The sequence below is a fragment of the Pteropus alecto genome, unplaced genomic scaffold (genome assembly GCF_000325575.1).
Source record: "Pteropus alecto unplaced genomic scaffold, ASM32557v1 scaffold711, whole genome shotgun sequence".
In the NCBI taxonomy this organism is placed as follows: Eukaryota; Metazoa; Chordata; class Mammalia; order Chiroptera; family Pteropodidae; genus Pteropus; species Pteropus alecto.
In genome coordinates, this window is record NW_006431074.1 from 5,723 (window position 1) to 31,656 (window position 25,934).

Genomic DNA, 25,934 nt, shown 5'->3' on the forward strand with positions numbered 1-25,934 from the left:
CAAATCTCCCCTTTTCAGTCATTGTTGTCTCAATTTGTCCCTATGTATGCTGAACATTCATTACTATCTCGCTATAGCAATTATCTTCTTATTGTTAACGCTTATAATGTCTTGCTCTTAGTAAGGGTTGTGCTCCTCTGCTTCTATTTGCCTGATAGTCACCTTACTCCTAGTTATGAAATTTTTTGTTATTTTGTTTATGTGAGCTAACACCTTTCAGTATTTCCTGTATTGCATGCCTTGTAGTGGAGAATGCCCTCAATTTTTGTATGTCTGGAAAGGTCTTTATTTCTCCTTCATATCTCAAGAAGGGCTTAGCTGATACATTATTCTAGGCTGGTAGTTTCTATCATTTAATAGTTTGATTAATTCATTCCACTCCTTTCTGGAGTGTAATGTTTGTGCTGATAACTCTGAGGATAATCTAACGGGTTTTTCTTTATAAGTTACTGTTTTCTTCTCCATGGCTGCACTGAGAATTCTGCCTTTGTCATTGATTTTTTATCTTTTTAATACAATGTGTCTTGTTGACGGCTTGTTTGGGTTGAGATAATTGGGTATCCTGTTGACTTCTTGAATTCCAAGCTCCAGCTCATTCCTTAGCATTGGGAAATTCTCATCCACTATTTGTCTGAAAATGCATTCCAGTCCTTGTTCCTTTTCTTCACCTTTGAGAATGCCCATTATTATTATTTTTCCTCTCCTGATGGTATCAGCTATTACTTGTATTTCTCTTTCATTAATTTTTATTCATTGTTTTCGCTCTTCTTCCTTCTAATTTAATTCTAGATTTCTGTCTTTGATATAACTGATCCTTTCCTCCATTTGGTCGACTCTATTTCCCAAACTTGCTATTTTATTTTTCAACTCATGCAGTGTGTTCTTCATCTCCAGAGGATCTATTCTGTTCTTTTTGAGGGTTTCAATCTCCTTACTAAAGAACTCGTTCTGCTCATCTAGTCATTTTTTCAATTCCTGAAATTGTTGATATGACTCATTTTGGAACTCACTGTGTTTTTTCAGAAGTAAATTCTTGAATTCTCTGTTATTTATGTTGCTTATTTCTATGTCTGTAAGCTTATTTCCTGGAGATTTTTCTCTTCCTTTCTGTGATGACTTGCCATCTTGATTATTTATGGTGTTTAGTGAAATATTTCTTTGCGTGGGCATTAATGGAAATGTATTCTGCTTTTTTTTTTTCCAGAAAGAAGATTTATTATATGAAGGTCTCTCTTTAGCCTGTTGTAAAGAAGGCGGTTTTTTTTTTTTGATTTCCAGTATGTGGTATCTAACCCTCTTGGATCACTGCTTTATATAAAGCCTTAATAATGCCTTTTTTTTCTTGCATACATTTAATCGTGTTTGCTACCCTCAGTCTCAGTCCCTGTCAGTGTTAGCATCAGTTTTGTTAGCATTTGCTCAGATTCCCCTGGGGCTTCGCTGTGTTTTGTCTCAGAGGGTAAGGGGGGAGGTGCTTTCCATGTTGGGGGTTCGGGACTATGGCTCAGCCTCAGTTTTGCAACCGCAGCCAGTAAAAATCATCTTTTGTTTCTCTTACATCCTGCTTCTCTGCTTTCTGCCCTGATGACTGGGTCTCTCCATTGGCTGGGTGGAGCTCACAGCACTCTCAGGCAGGGCTATTCAGGGAACTTGCTGCACCTTCTCCCCTCCACCTCCTCCTACAGGGAGCTCTGGCAGCTGCAAGAGGCAGCTTCTTTATTTCTTCTAGTCCACTGCCTGACACTCGGGGTTCTGACCTGTAGTAGCTCTTATGTGCATATCCCACGCTCTGATGTGCTAGTGTGCAGTTTGGGTATTTTTTGGTTGAGTTTTAATTGTTTAGCTTATTGGTGTTTCAAGGGGAGAGATCTGGGGATGTCTCTTTCTCCACCATGTTTCTCAAAACTCTTGATTTTTTTAAAATTATAGTTGACCTAACATAGTGTCCATAACCCTTATTTACTAGCCCCTTGAAATTTTCCTGTTATTCTACTTTCAACATCTGACAATCCTATTTCTTATACCAGGATGAAACTTAAAACTCTGCTTGTGCTCTCAGCCACTGACTGTTGCTAGGTATTTGTTGGGAGAACAGAGTAATCTCAAAACCAGTGAGTATGATGTTTTCCAGTCTAAAGTGCTTTTGTTTAATTGTCATTCTTAAGAAAATAATTTTACTACTCCTAAGACAGCAACTTATCCTACATTCCAAAAGTCTATTTTGAATCTTCCCCTATTCTTCTTTTTTTTTTTTTTTTTAATTACAGTCCTCTGTCAGTCTCCATAGAGTCATCTCCTACTTCAGGAAGAACACTTAAGTCCTCATAAAAGAAATACACAGAATTATCCATTTTCTCTCAAATTCACCCATATATCCATTGTTTTTAGATATTCTAAGAAGTTACCCTCTTCTAATGGTGATTTCAAGCCACCGAATCTCTCTATTATTTTCTTAGTATATAATAGAGGTTATAAGCCACTATAGCCTTAGAATTATATTGTGTGTTTGAGGACCAAGTTCACTAATTACTATGTGACTTTAGATAATTCACTCTGAATCACTAACCATCCATTTCTTATCTGTAAAGTAGTATGATAAGAGTACCTTCTTCACAGATTGGTATGGGAAGTGAAATGAGAAAATTCATAGAAAATAATTGAAATATTACCTGGGCCTGGGAAATACTCAAGAAAAGTGAGTTATTATCAGATAGATACAGTTCAACTATGACATACTGATAGCGAATATGGAGAGTTTATGAAAAAAAATTTTTCTCTAATCATACTGTTGATGGTCATACTGAGACTACCATGTGTATGAGATAAATCAAATGAATATTTTTCTAATGTTAGCATCCCTTGTTATCATTGAGAACCAGTATTCCTGGTTTGGCAGAAATGTATACAATTGGTCTGGTTCATTTTGTCATACTAGATAATAAACCATCGAGGGCTACTAGCATAATTAAAAACCATTCAGAACCCAACTTGAAGAGGCTTCCACTGGACAATGATGGACCATCTTAACATCAATAATATAGAAAGGGAATTGTTTAAAACACATCAAATATATGTAATTAAATCCAATAATTCATAATTATTCTTTTGAAATATCCTTATCTGTCATTTGTGAAGGATTGTGGGCAACCATATCATGATTTCAAAAACTGTCAAAGAAAAGAAGAAAAATAATCGAGCACTTCCCTGCCTTTCCTTTACAACTTGTACCTCAAAGTAACAAAATAGTTGAAGAAAAATCATTTTAAAGTAGTATTCCAGTTAATAAAGAAAGGAAGAATGACAGAAGTACAATATCACAATTTTGCAACCCCCTAATGATATGTTTCTACACAATTATCATTAATTGCTGCTACATGTAAAAGGAGTCACAACCTTACTTAATGTGCCTCTTTATGGAAATACTCAAAATCACCCTTAAAGTATTCTTGCTAAAAAATTTCACCTATATCTGATCAAGCTCATAGATTCAAGTATTGATACACAAGAAATACAAAGAAAAAAAGAAATATTCTAACCTTTACCATAGGGATACAATCAGCAAAGTCAAAAACGTGAAAAATTCTACAAGTCACACTATCCACTTTCTTCAATGAATAAATGACATGAAAAAAGTGAACCTGTAGCTAATGAGAGACTTAAATAAGTATTGAAAAAGCTAGGCAAAATTGCACTGTAGTGTTTGAGCATATGTTTGTGTGCTAAAACTATATAGAAAATTGTGTAGGTAATTACCATAAATGCCAGGATAGTGGTTACATTTTGGAGTGGAGGGACCAGGTTGTGATTGGACAGGGTACAGAGAGGCCTTCTGGGTTGGCCAGCAAATTTCTAATTGATTTGGATGGTGAGTATAATAGTTTCCCTTATAAGTCAATAAGCAATCATTTTGTTTTATGTGATTTTCTGTGTTTGTGCTATATTTTACAATAAATATTTTGCAATAAAATTATTAAAGGGGAAAATTATTAAATCAAACAATGACCAGATATTGCCTACACTATTTTTAAGGCTTTGGTGAAGAGAATTCCTTCATTTACTGAATTAGCACTTTCAAAGTTCAAGGCAACAGTTTTGATCAAAATGGTGGAGTGGGTAAATGCTGTGCTTACTTCTTGTCATAACCACATGAAAATTACAACTAAACTACAGAACAGCCATAATTGGTAGTCATCTGAAATATAGCTGAACAGAAGTCCTAAGACTGGGAAAACACAGAAGAGGCCACCTTGAGACTGGTAGGAGGGGTGGAGATGCAGACCAGGCTGGTCCCACACCCACATGTGGAGGTTGAGAATCTAGAGGGATATCTTGGCTGCAGAGGTTACTCTGAGGAGTGAGGGATCCAAGTCCAACAGTGGGCTCCCCAGTCCAGGGTTCCAGTGCCAGAAAGAGAAACCCTTACAACTTCTAGCTGTGAAAAACAGAGGAGATTGTGGCTGAGTGAAACAAGGGGCCACTGGAATCACAGACATTCCTCTTAATGGGCCTGCATGTGAACTTACTCACTGATGTGCTCACTCACTCTGAGTTCCAGCCCTGGGGCAGCAGTTCGAAAGGCACCAGGGACATATGGGGAGAAACTGAGTTGTCTGGATTCTGGATGAGGCCTAGATGGGAGGCCTTCTCCCAGACAGAAATTCTGGCAAAGGCCACTGTTGTTTTGTTGATTACTCCCCTTACTGGCTTGAGGCCCATGTGACTGCCATCTCCAAGTATCCATTAACGAGGCTACACTGGTTGCCCCACCCATATAATTCCTTGAGACCCTGCCTACCCAAGCCTCTACCCACTAGTTTTTCCATACAAACAACCTATCTTGGCTCATGCTACAAACTTTCCTAAAATCTCTCATGGGTTCAAAAAACCTAAACAAGCAGCATATGGCATCAGTTTGCCCTGTACCTCTTGCTGAGCAGCCTCAAGCCCAAAACTAGTGGCAGCCAGCCTTGGTTTCTGGCTTGGCCTCTGGGGGCACATCCAAGCCCAACATGACTGGTGGCTAGCTGCAGATTGATTGGTGGCACATGCAAGGTGACCCCAGGCAGAGCACAGGCTGAGGCTAAACATGGCAGGGCCCCTCCCAGAAGGACCCAGTCTATATGCCTGGTGGCCAGCTTCCAAGTGAGATGAAGCACAACCCAGGGTAACATCCAAGGATGACACACCCAAAGAGCAGATGGGGCAGGAACTAGAGCCCTGTTATAGCAAATTCTACTCCATAGGGTTAGCCCCTGCAAAACAGCTCCTCCACTGTAGTCACTGGCCAGCCCTTACAACAAATCAGCCAAAAGGTCAATCCCTCCCACTGACCAAGCAACCAAGGCTCAACTACAAGAGGGTACACACAACTCATACAAGGGACACACCTGGAGTACCCAGCTCAGATGACCTGGGCGACCGTGTCACTGGATCCTACAGGACACTTACTACAAAAGGCCACTCAACTATGACCAGGAGACACAGCAGCCCTACCTAATACAAAGAAATAAACACAGGGAGGCAGTCAAAATGGGGAGATAAAGAAACATGTCCCACATGAAAAAACAGAACAAAGCTCAAGAAAAGGAACTAAACAAAATGGAGGTACAATCTACCAGATGCAGAGTTCAATACAGTTTTTACAAGGATGCTCAATTAACTTAAGCTAAGAGTAAATGAACTCAGTGAGAACTTCAACAAAGCGATATAAAACATAAAAGTGGAGGTACAATAAAAACAAACAAACATAAAAAATAACCAGTCAGAAAAGGAGAATGCACTAGGAAGAATCAACAGGAGATTAAATGAAGCAAAGGATTGAATCAATGACTTAGAAGATAAGGTAGCAGAAAACACCCAATCTGAACTGTAACAAGGAAAAAGAATTTTAAAAATGCGCATATTTTAAGGATGCTCTGGAACAACATCAAGAATATCACCATTCTTATCATAGGAATACCAGAAGAAGAAGAAGAGAGAGCTCAAGGAATTGAAAACTATTTCAAGAAATAATGGCTGAAAACTTCCCTAACCTGGTGAAGGAAATAGACATTAAAGTTAAGGAAGTGCAGAGAGTCCCAAATAAGATGAACCCAAAGAGGCCCACACCAAGACACATCATGATTAAAATGCCAAAGATTAAAGACAAAGAGAGAACCTTAAAAGCAGCAAGAGAAAAGCGATTAGTTAGCTATAGGGGAGCTGTCATAAGAATGTCAACTTATTTTTCAACAGAAATTTTGCAGACCAGAAAAGATTGGCAGGAAATATTCAAAGTGGTGTACAGCAAACACCTACAACTAAGACTACTCTACTCAGCAAAGGTATCATTTAGAATCAAAGGACAGATAAAGAGCTTCCCAGATGAGAAAAAGCTAAAGGAGTTCATCACCACCAAGCCAATACCACAGGAAATGTTAAAGGGACTTCTTTAAAAAGAAGAAATAAAGAAAAAAGATTAAAAAATATGAATAATAAAATGGCAATAACTACATAACAAGTAACAATTACTTTAAATGTAAATGGATTAAATACTCCAATCAAAAGATAGGGTGGCTGAGAAGAGAGAAAAACAATGGCATAGATGACAGAAGCTCTGTTTATCTCTCTTGCAACTAAATCAAAGTTGTGACAGAAACAACAAGCAAACAGCAAGGAAAAATCACCTGGGATCTAGATGAACAAGCCATACAACTAGAGAGAGATCTAAGAAAACATTCTGCAATGGGAGGAGATAGGACAGGGCAAGGCCACAAGGCTGCAGCTTCCCAAGTGGCTGAGTGGAATGGAGGCCATAGCAGTGGCAGCCACAGCTACAGATGCCTCTTAAAGGGGCCATATCTTTAAGTGGACTTTTGCAGTGATGGACCTGCTTGCTCTGAGCAGCAGCACTGAGTCGGCTTCTTGGGGGACACCAGGGACTTACAGGGGACACTGAGTTGTCAGAATGAGGGCCAGAGGCGAGACTCGCTCTGGACAGAAGTGCCGGCGATATTCATTGTTGCTCTGTTGAGCTCTCCCCACTCCCAGTGTGCTGGAAGCAGTGCTGCCATAGCTAAGACATCATCAAACTGGAAAACAGAGGTTGCTCCACCCAGGAGAGTCCCTGAAACTCTGCCTCTCCCAACTCGCATCACCACCCAAGCCACATCCAGGTGTGTCTTCCCTTTGTTAGGTGCCCCTGGCTGAGCATCGCCTAGATTCACACTGGTGGCAGCTGATCATAGTTTCTGGCATGGCCTCTTGTGGCAACTATAAGCACAGCATCTGTGGATTGCTTGCTGAATCTTAACAGGTGGCCCTGGAGGGGCACAGGCTGGGGCTAAATTTGGCCTGCAGCTGAACCCCTCTCAGGACTGTGCCACTGGACACCTACCTCACAAAGTCATACCAATGACTGGGAGACTTAAGAGCTTTGCTTAGTACATAGAAACAGACACAGAATGGCAGCCAAAATGGGAACACAAGGAAGCAGAAACCACATGAGAGAACAGAAGAGAGATCCAGGAGAAATGGAGTCAAGAAATCTAACACTGATTATAAAAATGCTCATTAAACTTAGGGGAAGTGTAGATGAATTTAGTGAGAACTTTAACAAAGAGATAAAAACATGAAAATGGAAATGGAAATTATAAAAGGGAACCAGTCAGAAATGAAGAGCACATTATCTGAGATGGGAAGTATATTAAATGCAATAAGTAGAGTGAATAAAGAAGAGGATCAAATGACCTATATAAAGGATGGGGAAGCCAAGGATGCTCAATCAGAATGGCAAGAAAAAAGAAGTCAAGACTATAACAATAATTTAAGGAACCTATGAGACAATATTAAGTGTAAAAGTATGTGTCATAAGGGTATCAGAAGGAAAACAAGACCTTGAAGAGCTATTTGAAGAAATAATGATGGAAAACTTCCCTAACCTGGTGAAAGAAATAGACATAAAACCCCAGGAAGCTCAGAGAGTCCCAGAAACCAGGAATGGAAAGAGGCCCACACCAAGATACATCATAATTCAAATACCAAAGGTTAAATACAAAGAGAGAATCTTAAAAAGCAGCAAGAGAAAAGCAGTTAATTACCCACAAGGGAACACCCATAAGACTGACAGCTGATTTCTCAAAAAGAAACTTTGCAAGACAGAAGGGCTTGACACAAAATATTCAACGTGATGAAAACCCAGAATCTACAACCAAGGATACTTTATACAGCAAAGCTGTCATTTAGAGTTAAAGGACAGATAAAGAACTTCCCAGACAAAAATAAGCGAAAGGAATTCATCAACACCAAGCCAGTATTGCAGGAAATGTTGGAGAGACTTCTTTAAGAAGAAAACAGGAATGTATCAAAAACAGGAATAAAGAATGGTAACAATTACATATCTATCAACAAGTACCTTAAATGGAAGAGAATTAAGTGCTCCAATGAAAAGAGAGAGTGGCTGAATAGAAAAGAAAACAAGACCTCTACATATACTGCCTACAAGTGACTCACTTCAGATTAAAAGACATACACAGATTGAAAGATAGGGGCTAGAAAAAGATATTGCCTTGATGGACCTAGAGGATATTGAGCTGAATGAAATGGGTCGGATAGAGAAAGACAAATATCTCATGTTTTATGTACACGTGGAATCTAAAGAAAGAAATAACAACAATCAAAGCAGAAATAAACTCATAGATACAGAGAATGGTGTTGGGGGTGATGGTAAATAAGGCAAAGGGGTTAAGAGGTACAAATGGATAGGTGCAGAATAGACATGTAGATGTAGAGTGGCATGGGGAATATGGTTAATAATGTTGTAATAAATATGTAAAGGGGAAGTGGGGTGCTAGATTTAGTGGGGTGATCACTTTGTGAGTTATGTGGATCTCTGATCACTATCCTATACAACTGAAACTGGTATATTATTATATGCCAAGTATAATTGAAAAATCTCATTGAATTCTACAATGTAAATACAAGCAACTAATAGTCTATCATATTTCAATAAAGCCAAAAAATTGAAAAAAAAGATAGGTTAGCTGAATGGATAAGAAAACAAGACCCTTACATATGTTGCCTACCAGAAGCTCATTTCAGATCAAAAGACACACACAGACTAAAAGTAAAGGAATGGAAAAAATATGTTTCATGAAAATGGAAAGAAACAAAAAAAACCAGCTCGGGTTGCAATACTTATGCCAGACAAAATAGACTTTAAACAAAGGCTATAACAAGAGTCAAAGAAGGACCCAGTTATCCAACTTCTGGGTATATCTGAAGAAACCTAAAATACTACTTCGAAGGGACATGAGAATCCATATGTTCATTGCACCATTATTTACAATAGTCAAGATATGGAGGCTACCTGGGTGAATGGATGAATGAATCAAGAAGAGGTGGTACATATATAGAATGGAATATTACTCCACCATAAAAAGAATGAAATCTTTCCATTTGCAACAACATGGATGGACCTAGAGGGTATTGTGCTGAGTGGAGTAAGTGAGACAGAGAAAGGCAAATGCCATATGATTTCACTTACATGTAGAATCTAAAGAATGAAATAAACAAATGGAACAGAAAAAAACTCATGGATACAAAGAACATTTTGAGGGTTGCCAGATGAGAGGGAGTTGATGAGTGGGTGAAAAATTGGAAGAGATCAAGAAGTACAAACTGGTAGTTACACAATAGTTATGGGTATGTAAAGTATAGCATAAGGAATATAGTCAATAATATTGTAATAACTATGTATGATGTCAGATAGGTACTAGATTTATCAGGGTGATCACTTTGTAACTTATGTAAATGTCTAATCACTGTATTTATTGTCTGCCAACCATAAGTAAAAAAATTTAAAAAAAAATTAAAAAAGAAGTACCAACTGATATTTATAAAAATAGTCACAGGGATGTAAAATTCAGTATGGGAATATTATAATGAATAACATTATAATAACTGTGTATGATGTCAGAATAGGTGTGCACATTCTCTTTACATGACAGTAAATTATTAAGCTATAACTTGAGGCCAAAAAAATGAAGAGGTTTGATATCTAATGGCTTGAGAACAGCACAGAGCTAGTAAAATAGTGCCAGCCCCAGAATGAAATCATCAAGGGTCCAGGTTTGTTAGACAAAGGACATTTTTTCTACCTCTAAAGTCTGGAGAGCACAATTCTCAAGTTATAACTCTGTGACTAATTTTTATAATATTTTAACTTGTTGATTTATTTAATATCCAACTCTATGACTTCATCTTGTACTAGCAAATTGTATTTCCCCAGGGATTTTTTTCCTTCTATTTCAGTTTGACCTAAATTAAGGTAATTTACAAAGTAGCTCTTCTAGGCTTTGGCTCAAATGTTACAAACTCTTTGAGAATGAGATTCTATTGTTTAAGGTCTTATGGATTTTGTCCATTTCAGAGGTTTTAATTGGTTTAATTAGACTGACACCCACAGCCCCATATCATTGCCACTGAGGAAGGTTCCAACATGACACTGATTTTTTCTTAGAGAAATCCCATTACTAGCAGTGAGTAGGGTTCCCGGTCCCCAGAATGAGGCAGGGAAACCTGTGGACCTAGAGTGTACTCTGGGGAGGTGCTGGTGAGTTGGGCAGGTACAGAATAAACTGATCTGAGTGCAGTGCTCATCTATGTGATCTACCACAACATCGCAGGTCAGCCATTTTCCAGGCACCTGCACATATAGTGTAGGTTGGACAGCCTCTCTGGGACAAGGGTCTCCTTGGATCTTCCTTCCATGCAGAGGGCCAGAGTGCTTAATATGAAAAGACATTATAACCCCATCCTTACAGCATAGAAGCCATCAGCAAATGTTACAGGTTTATGGGGGCCTACCGAAAAATGGAAAATCAAAAGGCCTCTGGGATTCAAATTAATGAGTGATCTAAAGTTGCATTTTCTAGGTTCAGCTACATCTTCATGTATTTCATGAGTGCCTCCCTGTCACTCATTTCTTCCTTTGGTTGCTCTGTTTCTAGGTAGTTAACCCACATCCAGCCTCCATTTGTTCAATAGGAATTTTCATTTTTTATTTGAATCTCTGAGTAGAATTGTAAATCAGGTGTGCTAGTCTAGTTTTAATCATTAAATCGTGGTCAAATTGCTCTCCCAGATCGTGTGAACAAGTAACCATAAATTTTCATTTTAAAAATTATACTTTTAGACTTAGCCCATGACTGAGAACTAAGGAAGCCCAGCGTACGGATGGCAGCAAGGGGTCAATCCATCCCCGACGCTGGGTCGGCGGTGGGGGAGTCGGAAGTGGTTGGGGTTTAGGGGAGGAGATCCGCTCAAACAGAAGAGGAGAGGCTTGAGCCGCCATATCTGCTGCCGCCGCCGCAGCTGCGAATGCAGTATTGGGACTTAGCTGCCTCCGAACTGCCGCTAAGGTTCGTGTTGTTAACCCTTGGTCCTGCGCGCTTGCTGCCTTTCCCCTGTCGGCATAGCCCACCCTTTCTGTCTTGCTGACCCCGCTCCCTCCCCGCCGTCCATCAGGTCCTCAGACCATGGATACCGGCAGCAGCAGCGACTCGGCGCCTGACTGCTGGGACCAGGTGGACATAGAAGCCCTGGGTTCGGCCCTGAGCGGGGACCGAGACTCCTCGGCAGTGGCCGAGACCCAGCGTGAGCACATTAGCTCGGCCTTCAGCCGTCAGCTCAACGTCAACGCCAAACCCTTCGTGCCAAACGTACACGCCACGGAGTTCGTCCCGTCCTTCCTACGGAGCCCAGCCCAGCCGCAGACCCCCGGGGCGGATGCCACCAGCATCGAGGAAACCTGTGCCGGTGCGGGCGACCCTCAAGGTAAAAGGCTGGGACGGGGGGCACCTGTGGAACATTCCAAAGAGGAACAGATAGTGTTGCGTGAAGGTTCCAATTCAGCCGTTACCATGGAACTTTCAGAACCTGTTGTAGAAAATGGAGAGGTGGAGATGGTCCTAGAGGAGTCATGGGAGCACAATAAAGAAGTAAGTGAAGCTGAGCCAGGGGGTAGTTCCTTGGGAGATTCAGGGCCCCCAGAAGAAAGTGGCCAGGAAATGATGGAGAAAGAGGGAATGAGGAAATCTAAATCTGTGGTTGTACCCTCAGGTGCTCCTAAAAAAGAACACGTAAATGTGGTATTCATTGGGCATGTAGATGCTGGCAAGTCAACCATTGGAGGACAGATAATGTTTTTGACAGGAATGGTTGACAAAAGAACACTTGAGAAATATGAAAGAGAAGCTAAAGAAAAAAACAGAGAAACTTGGTATTTGTCCTGGGCATTAGATACAAATCAGGAAGAACGAGAAAAGGGTAAAACAGTAGAAGTGGGTCGTGCCTATTTTGAAACAGAAAAGAAACATTTCACAATTTTAGATGCCCCTGGCCACAAAAGTTTTGTCCCAAATATGATTGGTGGTGCTTCTCAAGCTGATTTGGCTGTACTGGTCATTTCTGCCAGGAAAGGAGAGTTTGAAACTGGCTTTGAAAAAGGTGGACAGACAAGAGAACATGCGATGTTGGCAAAAACAGCAGGGGTAAAATATTTAATAGTGCTTATTAATAAGATGGATGACCCCACCGTAAATTGGAGCAGCGAGAGATATGAAGAATGTAAAGAAAAATTGATGCCCTTTTTGAAAAGAGTTGGCTTCAGTCCCAAAAAGGACATTCACTTTATGCCCTGCTCAGGGCTAACCGGGGCAAATATTAAAGAGCAATCAGATTTCTGCCCTTGGTACACTGGGTTACCATTTATTCCATATTTGGATAACATGCCAAACTTCAGCAGATCAATCGATGGACCAATTAGACTGCCAATTGTGGATAAGTACAAGGATATGGGCATTGTGGTTCTGGGAAAGCTGGAATCAGGATCTATTTTTAAAGGCCAGCAGCTCGTGATGATGCCAAACAAGCACAATGTGGAAGTTCTTGGAATACTTTCTGATGATGCTGAAACTGATTATGTAGCCCCCGGTGAAAATCTTAAAATCCGACTGAAGGGAATTGAAGAAGAAGAGATTCTTCCAGGATTCATACTTTGTGACCCTACTAATCTTTGTCATTCTGGACGCACATTTGATGTTCAGATAGTGATTATTGAACACAAGTCCATCATCTGCCCAGGTTATAATGCAGTGCTGCACATACATACTTGTATTGAGGAAGTTGAGATAACAGCCTTAATCTCCTTGATAGATAAAAAATCTGGAGAAAAAAGTAAGACGCGGCCCCGTTTCGTGAAACAAGATCAAGTGTGCATTGCCCGTTTAAGGACAGCGGGGACTATCTGCCTTGAGACATTCAAAGATTTTCCTCAGATGGGTCGTTTTATTTTAAGAGATGAGGGTAAGACCATTGCAATTGGAAAAGTTTTGAAACTGGTCCCAGAGAAAGACTAAAAGTTTTCTTGAGACCCCTGCACAATACTGTGAGAACTGACTACAAAAGTTCACCACCTTCTCCTATTTACTGGCCATTGACAGACTTTTCTCCATATTTTGCAAAGAGAAATTTCACAGCAAAAATCCGTGTTTTGTCAGCTTTCTCATGTTGAGATCTCAGTTATGTCACTGATGAACTTACCCACAAGTTTCCTCTTCCTATACCATTCCGTTTCCTTGGACAGAATCAGTAATAGCTTTGTAAGTGATGTGGATGTAATTGTCTATAACAATGAAAAATTAATATATTTTTTAATTTTTCATTTTCTCTTATATTTAGACAACCCTTGTTCAAGCAGATCAGAGTGTATCAGTGTGTGTGTACATGTTAAAAAAACAACTAACATGAATAAAATATTCCATTTGAAACTCTAATCAGTATTTGAAATTTTTTGACTACTTTTTAAATTTGTATATAATACTTTCAATTAGCTTTTTTACTTTCTGAAGTAATTGAATACATTTTATTGGGCTTTTAAAAACTGTCCTCCACTAAGTTTTAAATAAGGCATTTACAAACAATGCACAGGTTTACATTAAAGAAAATTTTAATTTTGAAAACAATTGATTTTAGGGCTCTTCCTACTTGGCTTTGTTTTCTGTGTCCAAGTCCAGTCAATAAAGGAGCTTTTCTGCTTCCCAACTTATGATTTTAAAAAAGAAAGCCTCAGGCCATCCGTCAGTTCCCCTAATGTTGAGTATGGCAAAATTCCAAATATACCTGGGGATTCAGACCATATGTTGACTGGACTCTTATTTTTACTCCATCATGTTAACATGCCCCTTTGTTTTGTTCACCATGAGACTTGAGATGTGGGACACAACACAATAAAGGGCATGACTACTGAGAAGATAAATGCTTGCATTAGGGCTGCAAATCATTTACTGAAAAGCAAGGGTTAGTGAGAGTCCTGAGCTGGGAAATGAGACCCATTTCACCCTTTTTCAGTGTTTGAGATTAGTAGGAAATGTGGAAGGTCATTTTGACAATCAGGTCACAACCCACATTTGGGGGCAGAGATACTGGACTTGTCTCTGAAAAGCATATTGAGGAAAACACCAACTTTTATTGCCTGCATAACTATCAACAGCTGTAAGAACTTTCAGTCTTGGTAAGTGGGTAGTGGCCCAATGGAACCATCTGCCCAATGGTAGGCAAAGCGAATTCCTCCCACTCATGGGCTGGTTGAACTGCGGGAGACTGCTGACAGAACACCCTCAGGCAAAGGTAGTGTCTTCTCCATTTCCCTTTTGTGTACCCGTGTAACTCCAGGATGTCTAACCTATGAGATAGCCACTGATCTTTTCAGAGTACCAGTAGCATGATTCTTTGAATCATTCATCATAGATATGCAGGGCACCCACATGGGAAATGAGGATTTTTATTTGGTCATATGTCAGTTAACCTAATCCACAAAGATGTGCCTCATATTGTCTTGGACCCAGTCCTTTAATAATTAGAATGCCAGTGGCAAGAGTTTCATCTTTATTTTAGGGTTCCTTCTCTTGCCTCTGTGCTCTGAACTTGGTACAAAATACAGGTCAATCCAGTGTTTGCTAAGCTTTTAAAAATGTATTTCTGATGCTGCATCAATCTCATTGTTTGGCAATTTTAGTAATTTACCAATGGGAGTATTGTGCATATCTTTCACTAATGGGCCAAAATCACAAGGCAGGACAGAACCCGTTTTCTTCATCCAATTTGGATAATTTCCCATCAAAAACTGGCTCCTAAATGTTTTTCTCATTAGCCAGTTGTATAGAGATTTCTCCACCAGGAGCTCTAAACTGTATTAAAACTTTCAGAGAGCAGGACATAAATCTTTATAAATAGATTTTAGAAACCAATTCTTCTCAGTGAGAAGCAGATGATCCAGGTGGTTGGAAACACCAGACTGACTCTTTAGGAAAGTGGGTATAGACTCATGATAACATTTCTTTCTAACATCCTGAATATATTCTTTTATAGTTCTTAATGTCTGGTGGTATTCTCCAAATACTGCAAATTGGCATCATTCACAAACAGTTACTAGTTTCCCCAGGGCATACAAAGTAGTGTCCCTTCAGAGGTCCCCTGCTGCCTCCAATTCAGACCAATTTAACTGAACTATCAAAGCATCGTCTCAAATTCCAAGGTTGGGCTTGGTAGAAGCTAGCAGACCTCCACATTGTTCACTCTGAGCATCTTTCTCTGGTACCCAAGACAAATTGTCAGTGCTTTTAATATCCACTACATGTTCCTATTTTCAAAAGGCAAATCCGTTGTCAAAATAGACCCTCCCTTCACCATATCATAATTTTGGTTTACTACAATGCAAGAACCTGCTCTTTTAAAAGTTTAGTTATAAACATTTTGTAGGACAAATATTCAGCTCACCCATTTTAGTCAAAATGAACTGTTAAGCAGCAGGGAGATGATTAGTTACCATTTCATGGGCATTAAGGAAGAAACTAACAACTATAGAAGTTCTCCCAAAACCTGAGCATTGGAACATGTTCACATTGATCCAGTGCCTATTTTTATGTTCAGTATGGTTCTTTCCATGTTTTCTATTAAGACTTGGGATATTTCCATTTGTCCTAGTTTTCAATTACAATATCTACTCATGGTTGGCTACTGAAGGGAAGAAAAATTTGATCCAAGGTTTCTTATCAGGGATACCACTAACTCTTTCCATGGAGTGGGAAAGTGGACTGCCTTAGACTTTGGGAGAGGCTTTTTCAAAACACCCCATGTGTGTTTGTTAATGTTCACCAGATCACCAAAATTAACAAGGGAAAGGTAAAAGAAAAAATAAGAACCTACTGTATAAGCATGCCATGTATGAAGAAAAAAAAGAAAAGGAAAAAAATGCTTGCTTACATACAGGAGGGCACAGCTTACAATTTTACACTGTAGCCTGTAGAATATTGACTATTGGCTTCCCTCACAGGTCTGTTCTGAACACAATAATGCCAGATTGTTTTAGAGGAAATTTGTCTAAATTATAGGGGCATTTTCCTTCACTTACCCTTAAAAAATTGTATATATTTTTTAAGTCAGTGGATGAAAGTTTTGGGCTCTAAAAATCAGACCAATCAAAAGGGGTTTGCAAAGCCCCTTATTTTCTATTCAGATTAATATTAAACGATCAGAATTTACCTATGCATGTAATTTGCAGACATCTCTCAGCCCTCTAGTAAAGATTATTCTCTCTTTGATTGTTGAACTTCTTCAAAAATCCAAGCAGAGAATATTGAGACCTGCCCTCACTTTTAGCATGAAAGGACCCCCTCCCCCCAAAAAAAGATTTGTCCAAGGTTAGGCTGTCATACACAATCATGTCAATGTATCCAGTTATAGCTCTTCTTTCATATTTGAGGCACTGAGTAAAAGGCTTTCTCTAGTCTCTAACAGAGACTTAGATGAATTATCTCCTCCTGAGATTGCTTTTACTAGCACTACCATGGTTTATCAGTAACCTTTGGCCACACCAGAAGAACACATTGTGGTAAGGCAAATGACTAACAAAAGAGCCCAAGAACTTCTGCATATTTATCTGACAGTCCCTGGATTAAAGTTTAGTGTTTGATTTCTACCTTTGTATTTGTTTTTGCACCCTGCTTTAATTGATGTTTATATGATATTATTTAGCTTTCTAAACTGCATTAGCTTCTTTTGCCAATTTGATAGAGAATACATGAATAGGTGAAATAAAATGTAATAATACACTTTTTTCCGAAAGGGTAGATAAACCACAAGCATACATTTCACACATTTAAGAAGGGAACACAGAGGGTTTGAAGGGCAGGAGATATACCTAAGGAGGCTCTAACCTAAATGGATGATGTTTCAGAATGGAAAAGACATGGCTTCACTAGATCCTGGTGGTGAGTAAAATGTTGCAGTGACCAGAAATTAATATAATTCAAGAACTGTTTGCTTCTACGGATGGCACAGTATTCAAAGCCTAGAGGGAAGTCAGGGACATGAGAAAGGTCATATTGCATTCCTAGCAGAATCAACTGGGCCCGCTGGTGGCTAGGGGGCAAATGTACATCACACTCATTCTATAAGACAAAAAGATCAAAACTGTTGGCCATAGTGGCAGCATGGAAACCAACTCTGAGGATAGTGACATTGCCAAGCCTCACAGACCCCAGGTATGGGTGTGAAGCTCTACATTATCAATGTCTGACTGAGTTAGTGGGATTCCAGATAACACATATGACCTAAATGTGCAGACTAGTAACAGCTACAATGAGGGGCAAGTTCTGCTCTTGGCCACCCTAGTGCCCCTACCTCTGCCAGAAGATCCCATAATCAGAGAAGTGGCCAGAATCAAAATATGTCCCCTTATGACATGGAATATACTTAGCACTGTGCTGAGCAAATAGTTCTTCTGTGTTTATGTTTCAGACAGTGATCTTGGTAAGCCAGAGAAGGGAACATGACCCATGACAGGGGTAAAGTAATGCACCATGAAGCCACTAATCAGAACCCTAAACAAGCCACCTCTCCCTTCCTCTATGAGCTTCTGGTCCCTCATGCATAACATGGAGGTAATGTCAGTTACCTCGTTTATAGGATGTTGTGAGGACTGAACAAGGTAGCAGGTCTAAAAGTACCTGGAAATAGTATGTGGCTCAGACCTTTTAAGTTTTTTCCCTTCAGTGCATATTTAGTTTTTACCCTTGACTGTGTTTTTGACCCTAGAAGCTCTGTTTTTTCTCACTGGATTTTTTTATTGCTAACCCAACAGCCTTCCTTACCAATGTCTTAAGAAAACCTGATTTTTTTTTTTAAAGCAATATGTCTGGTCTGGAGTGGGATAGACCTCGGGATTTCTCCAGTGCAATCATAGCTATCTCATTCCCCTTTGTCAGATGATGGTTTTTCCAGCCTCCCCTACACCTAAAGGGGCCAATTTGGTCCAGTTCTGTCCAATGAGGTATACAGGAAATGTGTTAGAAACTGCTACAGAAAAGGTTGTTTCTTAATAAAAAAGGTAGATGTGAAAGAAGAAGATAATGGTACTTGGAATGTGATAGAGACGCCTGAAGCCATGTTAAAATAAGCATGTGGTCATAGAGTCAACCTGCTGAAAATAGTTGAACGGGAGAATGGAAGATGTGGTATTCTTGTGGCATCTTTGAGCAAGTACTTCCAGACTTCTTATTGAGATTTTTAAAAAGTAAGGTCCTGTTTATACTGCTGTCTCTAAACATTAACTGTATAGTAAACTCATTTGAAAGTAGCTTTTAGAAATATTAATACTCCAGCTACATATCCAGAAATTTTGATTAAATAGTCTATATTATGGCTTTGGACATTAAAAAAAATGTGCTATAAGTAGTGTCAGATATATGACAAGATGTAATATAAAGAACCCATGTAGATCTTACACAGCTTTAACAATTAAGAACTCTTGGTTAATCTTATTTTATCCATACTCCCACCCACATCTCTCCACCCAGATTATTTGTAAGCTAATACTAAATACCATATCACTTTAAGAGAAGATTATTTTTCAGTATATATCTATAAAAGACATATATTACAAATATAAGTGCAATAACATTATCACATGAAAAAATTAATTACAATTCATAAATATCTTCAGATATTCATTCCTAGTTTAAATTTTCTGATTTTGTCATAAATAATTATTTTTTTAAATTTTGTTTTCATCTTGGGGTCAGTTTACTCTCATACATTATCATTTGTTAATATTCCTATTAAGTCTCTTTCAACCTATTGGTTGTCACTTCTCTTTTGTTTTTCTTATAATTTATTTGTTGAAGAATTTTGATCCTTTATTCTCTGGAGTTTCATACGGTCTGGATTTTGCTGACGTCCTCCCCCTGTTTTTGTTTAACTTGTCCCTCTGTCTCCTGACTTTCGTATAAATTGGTTGTTAGAAGTTTCACTAGATTCAAGTTTGCTTTTTCTTATTCTATTTTTTATGTTAGCAGACACTGATGATTATTGCCTAGATCTAATATTTCATTACAGATTATAGAATGAAGATATTCTATTCATCCTTCTTCATTTATTAGCTAGAATACTTATCTAAAGAGAACCTTTCCCTCATTAATTATTTGGTAACACAGTAGATATACAAGTGGAAGTATAATTATTTAATTATTTCCTTCTATTTATGTTTCAAATTATGAATTCATTTTCTAGCACTTTTAAAGGTGACCACCCAAGTATTTTTTAGAATCGCCACGAATACAATATTTAAACATGCTTACTGTGTTTAAATCTATTTATTATTTTTTATAGATGCTCAAATTGTCCCATTTTTAGACATTTAGGCTCTTCAGATTATCTCTGGAATTCTTTTTGCACGATTCCAGTAGTCTTTCCTCTTTCCTGGTACATCAAATTGTTAAAAACTCACCTATATAGTTCCTGAAATCGTTCATCGTGTAATCTTGATTTATTTTTTAGTGGAAAATGCTTTTTAAAGAGTAACATCATGGTGCTTGGTTGCATAATACTGGGCTTATCATGGTTTCTAGTGCATGTAGGGGGCAGAGCTAAGAAATACATATGTATTTTTAAAGCAAAATATAGCATAAGTTTATACTTCCCATTCAAATTCAGGGCTCTGGAATATATACTTTATATCATTGATATTTCAGCAGTATATCCTTTTTCTGGAGCCACAAGTCTCCTGACACCAACAAAATTACTCACTAGTGTTATCCCACAATTTACAACGAACAATGTCAAGAAAAAACCATGTCAACACTAACAGTGAAATTACTGATTCTGAAAACAGTTTAAAATGTTCATGTTTCTTTTGATCCTCAGGTTGTATCCCTCTAGGAATGTACAAAACAAATTATTATATTTTAAAATCACCAACTGGATGCACGATAAAGTCTCTTAGATTCATATTGCTTTTCATTGCTATTATTTAATTAGTTTTTATAAATATGTAGAATATTTACATAATACCAAAGTCAAACCTACAAAACAACATATTTTAGCAGAGTCTAGCTTGTCTTCTTGTCCCTCCTACTATCTATACATTCTCTCTCCCATATGTACATTTTTTTTTAGTTTGTTGATTGTAATTCCATATGTGTTTATACTCACCATGTGTGATAAGTGATAATGTACTATACAGTTTTCCCCATCTTGATTTTTTTCACTTGTTGATATTTCCTGGAGAGTGTTCCAAATTAATATGTAGAAATAGTCATTACATTTTATAGCTGCATAATAGTCAATTAGTTTATTTTTCAAACCCTCTATTCATGGACATGTAATCATTCCAGTTTTTGTTAAAACACATATTACTACTAAATCAACATTTTCATATTTTCCCAGTGTTTCTTTGATTTTAAGAATTGGAATTTATGGGCCAACAGGTACATGCTAGATATTGCCAAATTTTCCTCCATAAAAATTTTACAATTTTTCAAGTTTGTCTTTTAAAAAAAAAATCCAGGTGATATTGTGGTTCTAGGGTCAAGTCATTCATTGTTGGTTGTTTCTATTCACTGGTTTAAGTCATTCATTGTTGGTTGTTTCTATTGTCATTTATCTGTTTGATCTGTTTGAGGTTTTTTGTTGTTATTGGAACTAAATGCATAACAAGCTAATGCACAATTCATAATTGGGATGTTTGTACTCAATCCAATACTAGCAAAGATCAGGAACTGTGCTGCATTCACTTCTATATCCACAGTGGGTAACACGGGGGTTAGAACAAAGCGAGTAGTTATTAAATGTGTTGAATGAAGAAGTAAAGTATAGTAACATATTTTGTTGATTTCTTATATTTTTATAAGGTATTATAAAATTGATTTTATAATTTTATAATCAATAAGATATATCTTCTGGATATATCAAATTTTATAGCTAGACAATATAAAAACACCTTCTCAAGCACATAAGGAGTATTCATAAAACTTTACAATATCTCAGGTCACAAAGAATGTGTCATCAGATTCAGTAAAGTAGAAATAACACAACCAGCATTCTTTTCCCACCATTATTGAAGGTAACTTTTAAAAGAAGTATTTTCATCAGAAAAATTTTAAAACTCTGTTAAGAGCAGCTGAGTCATGCAGCAGAAATGTGCTGGTCCCATAAAACTCTCTTAAAAGCTCTTGAGTGAAAGGGGAAATACAAACCAAAATTGCAACATTGAAAAGAAAAAACAATATTAATGGAAACCCTACATATCATAACATGTGGGATAATGTTAACAGTTATTAAAGGAAATTTAATAGTCTTAAATACTTATATCAATAAAAATTTTAAAATAAAACGAATATATTAAATGTTCAACTCTTACAGTTAGGCAAAAACAACAAAGGAAACCAAAAGAAAACAGAAGAAAGCAATGCCAAAGATAAAAGAAAACATTAGAGATACAAGAAATGGAAAAATAGTAGAACGGAATAAATCAAAATACTGAATTCTTAAATTAACAATAAAGAATCAAACAGTAATTAACATAATCATGAAATAAGTACAAAACACAGATATACAAAATATGAAGTGAAAAGAGGAAAATAACCGTTAAAACAGAGAAAAAAATTTAATCATAATAAAAGACTTCTTTGCACAATAAATGTAAAACCTAAATGATAAGTATGGTTTCCTAGGAAAAACTAAGTTGTCTAAAATGATTGCACTTGAGGTGGAGATCTTAAAGGAACCAATTTCCATAGAAGAAATAGGGAGATTTACTAAAGAACTTCCTCACAGAAAAACACTGGGCCTTAAGATTTTCCCAGAACTTACCAAAACTTAACTACCAACTAATCACAATGCTACATAAGTTATTACTTCCAATGCTACATGAAATCCAAAACATAAAAAATAAAGAGAAATTGAAATTATTTTTACGATTGAGTATAATATTTAATAGTATACCAAAACCTAATAAAGACAGTATAATAAAGTTATGGAACAATTTGCATTATAAGTATTCATAAAAGTCTCCTCAATTTAACATCAGTGGACAAAATTTAACAACACATTAAGAAAATACACCATGAAAAAGTGGAATTTATTCTAGGCAATCATGGATGATTCAATAATTAAGAAATTTGTTAATATAGTATACCTTATGATCAAAGGATTAAAATCTTATGAAAGTCTGTAGAAATCCTTGAAAAGAATTCAATGAAATTCAACACTCATTTTAAAAAAATCAAAATAAAATGAAAAACTCAACAAAATAGGAAATCTTCCTATATGCATATATATACTATATATGTAATATTTGTGTGTGTTTCTGGAGGTCTAGCTACACAAACACATGCACAAAGGAAATGTCACATATATTAGTATTTACTTATATATTCATAAAAGTACTTATATATAAGTAAATACTAAATTTCTAATGGAAAACACAAGAGGCAATCCTGCTAAGGTCAAGAACAACAACAAAAAATGTTGTCTATGTTCTGACTATTCAAACTTGTAGTGGAGCTATTAGCCAACAAATTAAAAAAAAAAACCAAACCTAAAAATAACTATAGGCATAAAAATTGCAAAAAATATTGAAACTTTTGTAGATTATATATTTTACTTGGACAAGTTGAGAAATATAGTGATAAAACTAACACAAGCAATAAAAGATTTGGTAAACGTTGGAGGATATAAATTGCTATACAAAAATCAATGATTTTATATATATAAACAATAACCAAAAACAAGATATTATAGAAGGGAAAATCTCATTTATAATAGCAACAAATAACATAATGTTCTTAAGAATAAACTTGAAAGAAATGTGGAAAAGTTATATGAGGAAAAGTTTAAAGACTACTCAAAGCTATAAAAAGTAAGAAAATATCTTTTGGTCTTAGATGAGAGGGTTCAATATCATTAAGATACAATTAATTCATAAATTTAATGCATTCTTAATAAAATACTATACCGGCAAGTTGTTTCTTATTTTTTTTTTAATTTTTAATTAAGTTTATTGGATAACACTGTTTAATACAATTATATAATTTTCAGATAAGTTGTTTTTTTTTTTCAACTTGAAAGGTTAATTCTAAAGTTCTTTTGGAGAAAAAAACAAATAAACGTGGAACATAGCTATAATACACTATGAAAAAAATAATAGCATTCAATGAAGAAAGACTAACCCAACTAGGAATAAAAAATACTATAAGTCTTGATAATTAAAACCATATAGTACCAGCACTTGACTGAAACAGAATAGAGAGATTTGAAATACACCCATGTACATGTCAAAACTTAATATATAATTAAGATGACATCACATAGGACTAGGGAAAAGATTGACATTTTAATAAAGGCCGTTGGGACAATTGGATAGCCATTTGATAAAACATAAAATTAGATCCGTAATTCATATCTAAAAAATACAATCTCCAAATGGTTTAGAAATCTATATTTTAAAAATGAAGCTCTTCCATACTATAAGAGAATACAAGTAGATTCTATAATAATCTAGAATTGTGGAAAGGACTTCTATCAAGGAATACAAATACAAACACGATCAAAGGAAAAACTGATAAATTATCTACCTACAAATTAAGAAGAAGAAACGTTTTGGTATGGCAAAACACAAAAACAATACAAAAAAAAATACAAGCAAATAAAAATTGAATAACCAACTTGGAGAACATGTTTTCAAAATATATATAAAAGATATTTTATAAAGCACTAATATCCAAAATATATGCAAAGTAATCTTTAAAGTCAAGTAAAAAAAGACCATAAATCCATTATGTAAAATTGCAAAAACCTGTAAAAGTAGTTTTTGAAAGACGTATGAATGGCCCTTAAATATATGAAAAGACGATCAAATCTATTCATAGTCAAAGAAAGGTAAATAAAAACTGTTTTGAAAAATCATTTCTCACCTATCAGGTTCTTTTCTGTTCCTATCTGTCGCAATTCATGCACCAATATCTCATGCATTTTTTCTTTTAAGTTTATTATACATTGAGTAATAAACGTGTTAATTAAGCTACCTATAAAGATAAGTAGAGCCTTGTAGATAGAAAGTTCTCAATAAGCCCTAGCTATCTTTATTCCAGTTCACTCCAATCATGAATAATATATGACCTGTATGTTTCTCCAACAGTGGAGAGTAATTGGTATGTTCTATGTGGTACATTTCTATTATACAAATGATCTATATGTGCACACACCTGCTAACAATAAATATTCCAAAAGCAAACTTTTTCCAATTGTGAAGGCAAATAACTTATAGGGTAGTGAATATCTTCAGGGAAATAATTCTGTTGGCTCTATTTTCTCACTCTGAACTGAAAGGAAATGGTGCTGACAGCTGAGAAAAAAACTGCCTTTGGTGTGTCAAGTCTGAACAAGATTGGGTCAAGTGTATGAGTTACCATGGCAACAACACAATCATGATGCATCAACTCCCATAGCCACTGCATTGAGGAGGCCTAGTGTCTGAGCTTTCTCTTGCTGTCAGGCCTTGTTTGAATCCACATCTACAGCAACACCCCAGAGTGCTAGTTGCAAGGATACAAAAGGCCACAAATGACTACAAAGGCTGGAATTATAAGTCACTTCAGCAGCTTCATCATTTTTCAGATACCAGTGCCCACCACTATTACAGTAAGGAGCATGAGAGCAACCTCAGGGCTGAAATACCCCATAGCCAAGTGTGAGAGTAGCTCACTCAGAAAATAGCCTAATTTTTTTGATTAAACAGGACAAAAAAAATTATCTCCAGTCTAAGGCAACGTCCACATTACACTCTGGGATGTTACTCATCCATTGTTTCCAATGCTAAATGAAAATAGAACTATAAAATCAAAGCTGACACTACAATCCCGTTGCATTCAGATGAATTCATACGAAATTCACATGGGAAATATGAAGAACTCTGAAAACTGGGATCATTAGTCACTCAGCCTTGTTCATTTTCCACCAGTACCCACAACTGCCACTAAAAAAATTTGGTGCAGCACCCTTCATCAGAACTGAATTGCCTGATAGCCAAGTGCTGGAGTAGCCCACCCAGAAAGTAGTTTAATTTCAGGGTTAAAAGGTGGAAAAAGTATCTCTATATATTAATATGTTGGCCAACCAATTCCTGTATATATCCTAGTAATCCTTGTGTAAATATTACTGTGTTCTCTTAAAGTAATGGCATAAATTCAAAGGGTTGTCTAATTACCCTACATTTAATCCAATACTTCCTATATAGTAGCCTGTATTCAGGTAATCATGGGTATAAATGTTTTACATATCCCAGTCATTGTATGTTTCATAATGTTCTAACGATCTTTCGTGGAGCTCATTTCACAATGACAGAGGAGAGGTAGCTCTTAGCCTCATATTAGAAATCATAAAATTGATGTTTGGGGAAAAGGAAGCTGGTCACCAAAGAGTCTTTGATATGACCAAGGCACAAACACTCAGCCCTCAAAATGCACACCCGTAATTGGAAAAACCATTAAGATAAAGAAGCAGAGTAAAGACTCTTGGTGATTTACTGACTGCTTCCATAGGAGTGCTGGTACAATGAT

At 36.9% G+C, this 25,934-nt stretch overlaps 1 protein-coding gene across 2 annotated transcripts; it reads left to right on the forward strand.

Moving 5' to 3' along the window:
- The first annotated feature begins 11,313 nt into the window (after positions 1 to 11,313).
- On the forward strand, positions 11,314 to 13,814 carry LOC102878529 (eukaryotic peptide chain release factor GTP-binding subunit ERF3B). Of its 2 annotated transcripts, XM_015596241.2 has the most exons (3): positions 11,314 to 11,399; positions 11,506 to 11,814; positions 12,100 to 13,814. In XM_015596241.2, exons 2-3 carry the CDS (start codon positions 11,517 to 11,519, stop codon positions 13,395 to 13,397), a joined length of 1,596 nt encoding a protein of 531 aa, XP_015451727.1. In that variant the 5' UTR covers positions 11,314 to 11,399; positions 11,506 to 11,516; the 3' UTR covers positions 13,398 to 13,814. The 2 variants fall into 2 exon arrangements, with proteins under 2 accessions (XP_015451727.1, XP_015451719.1); XM_015596233.2 differs by having other exon boundaries at positions 11,506 to 13,814.
- Positions 13,815 to 25,934: the final 12,120 nt, after the last annotated feature.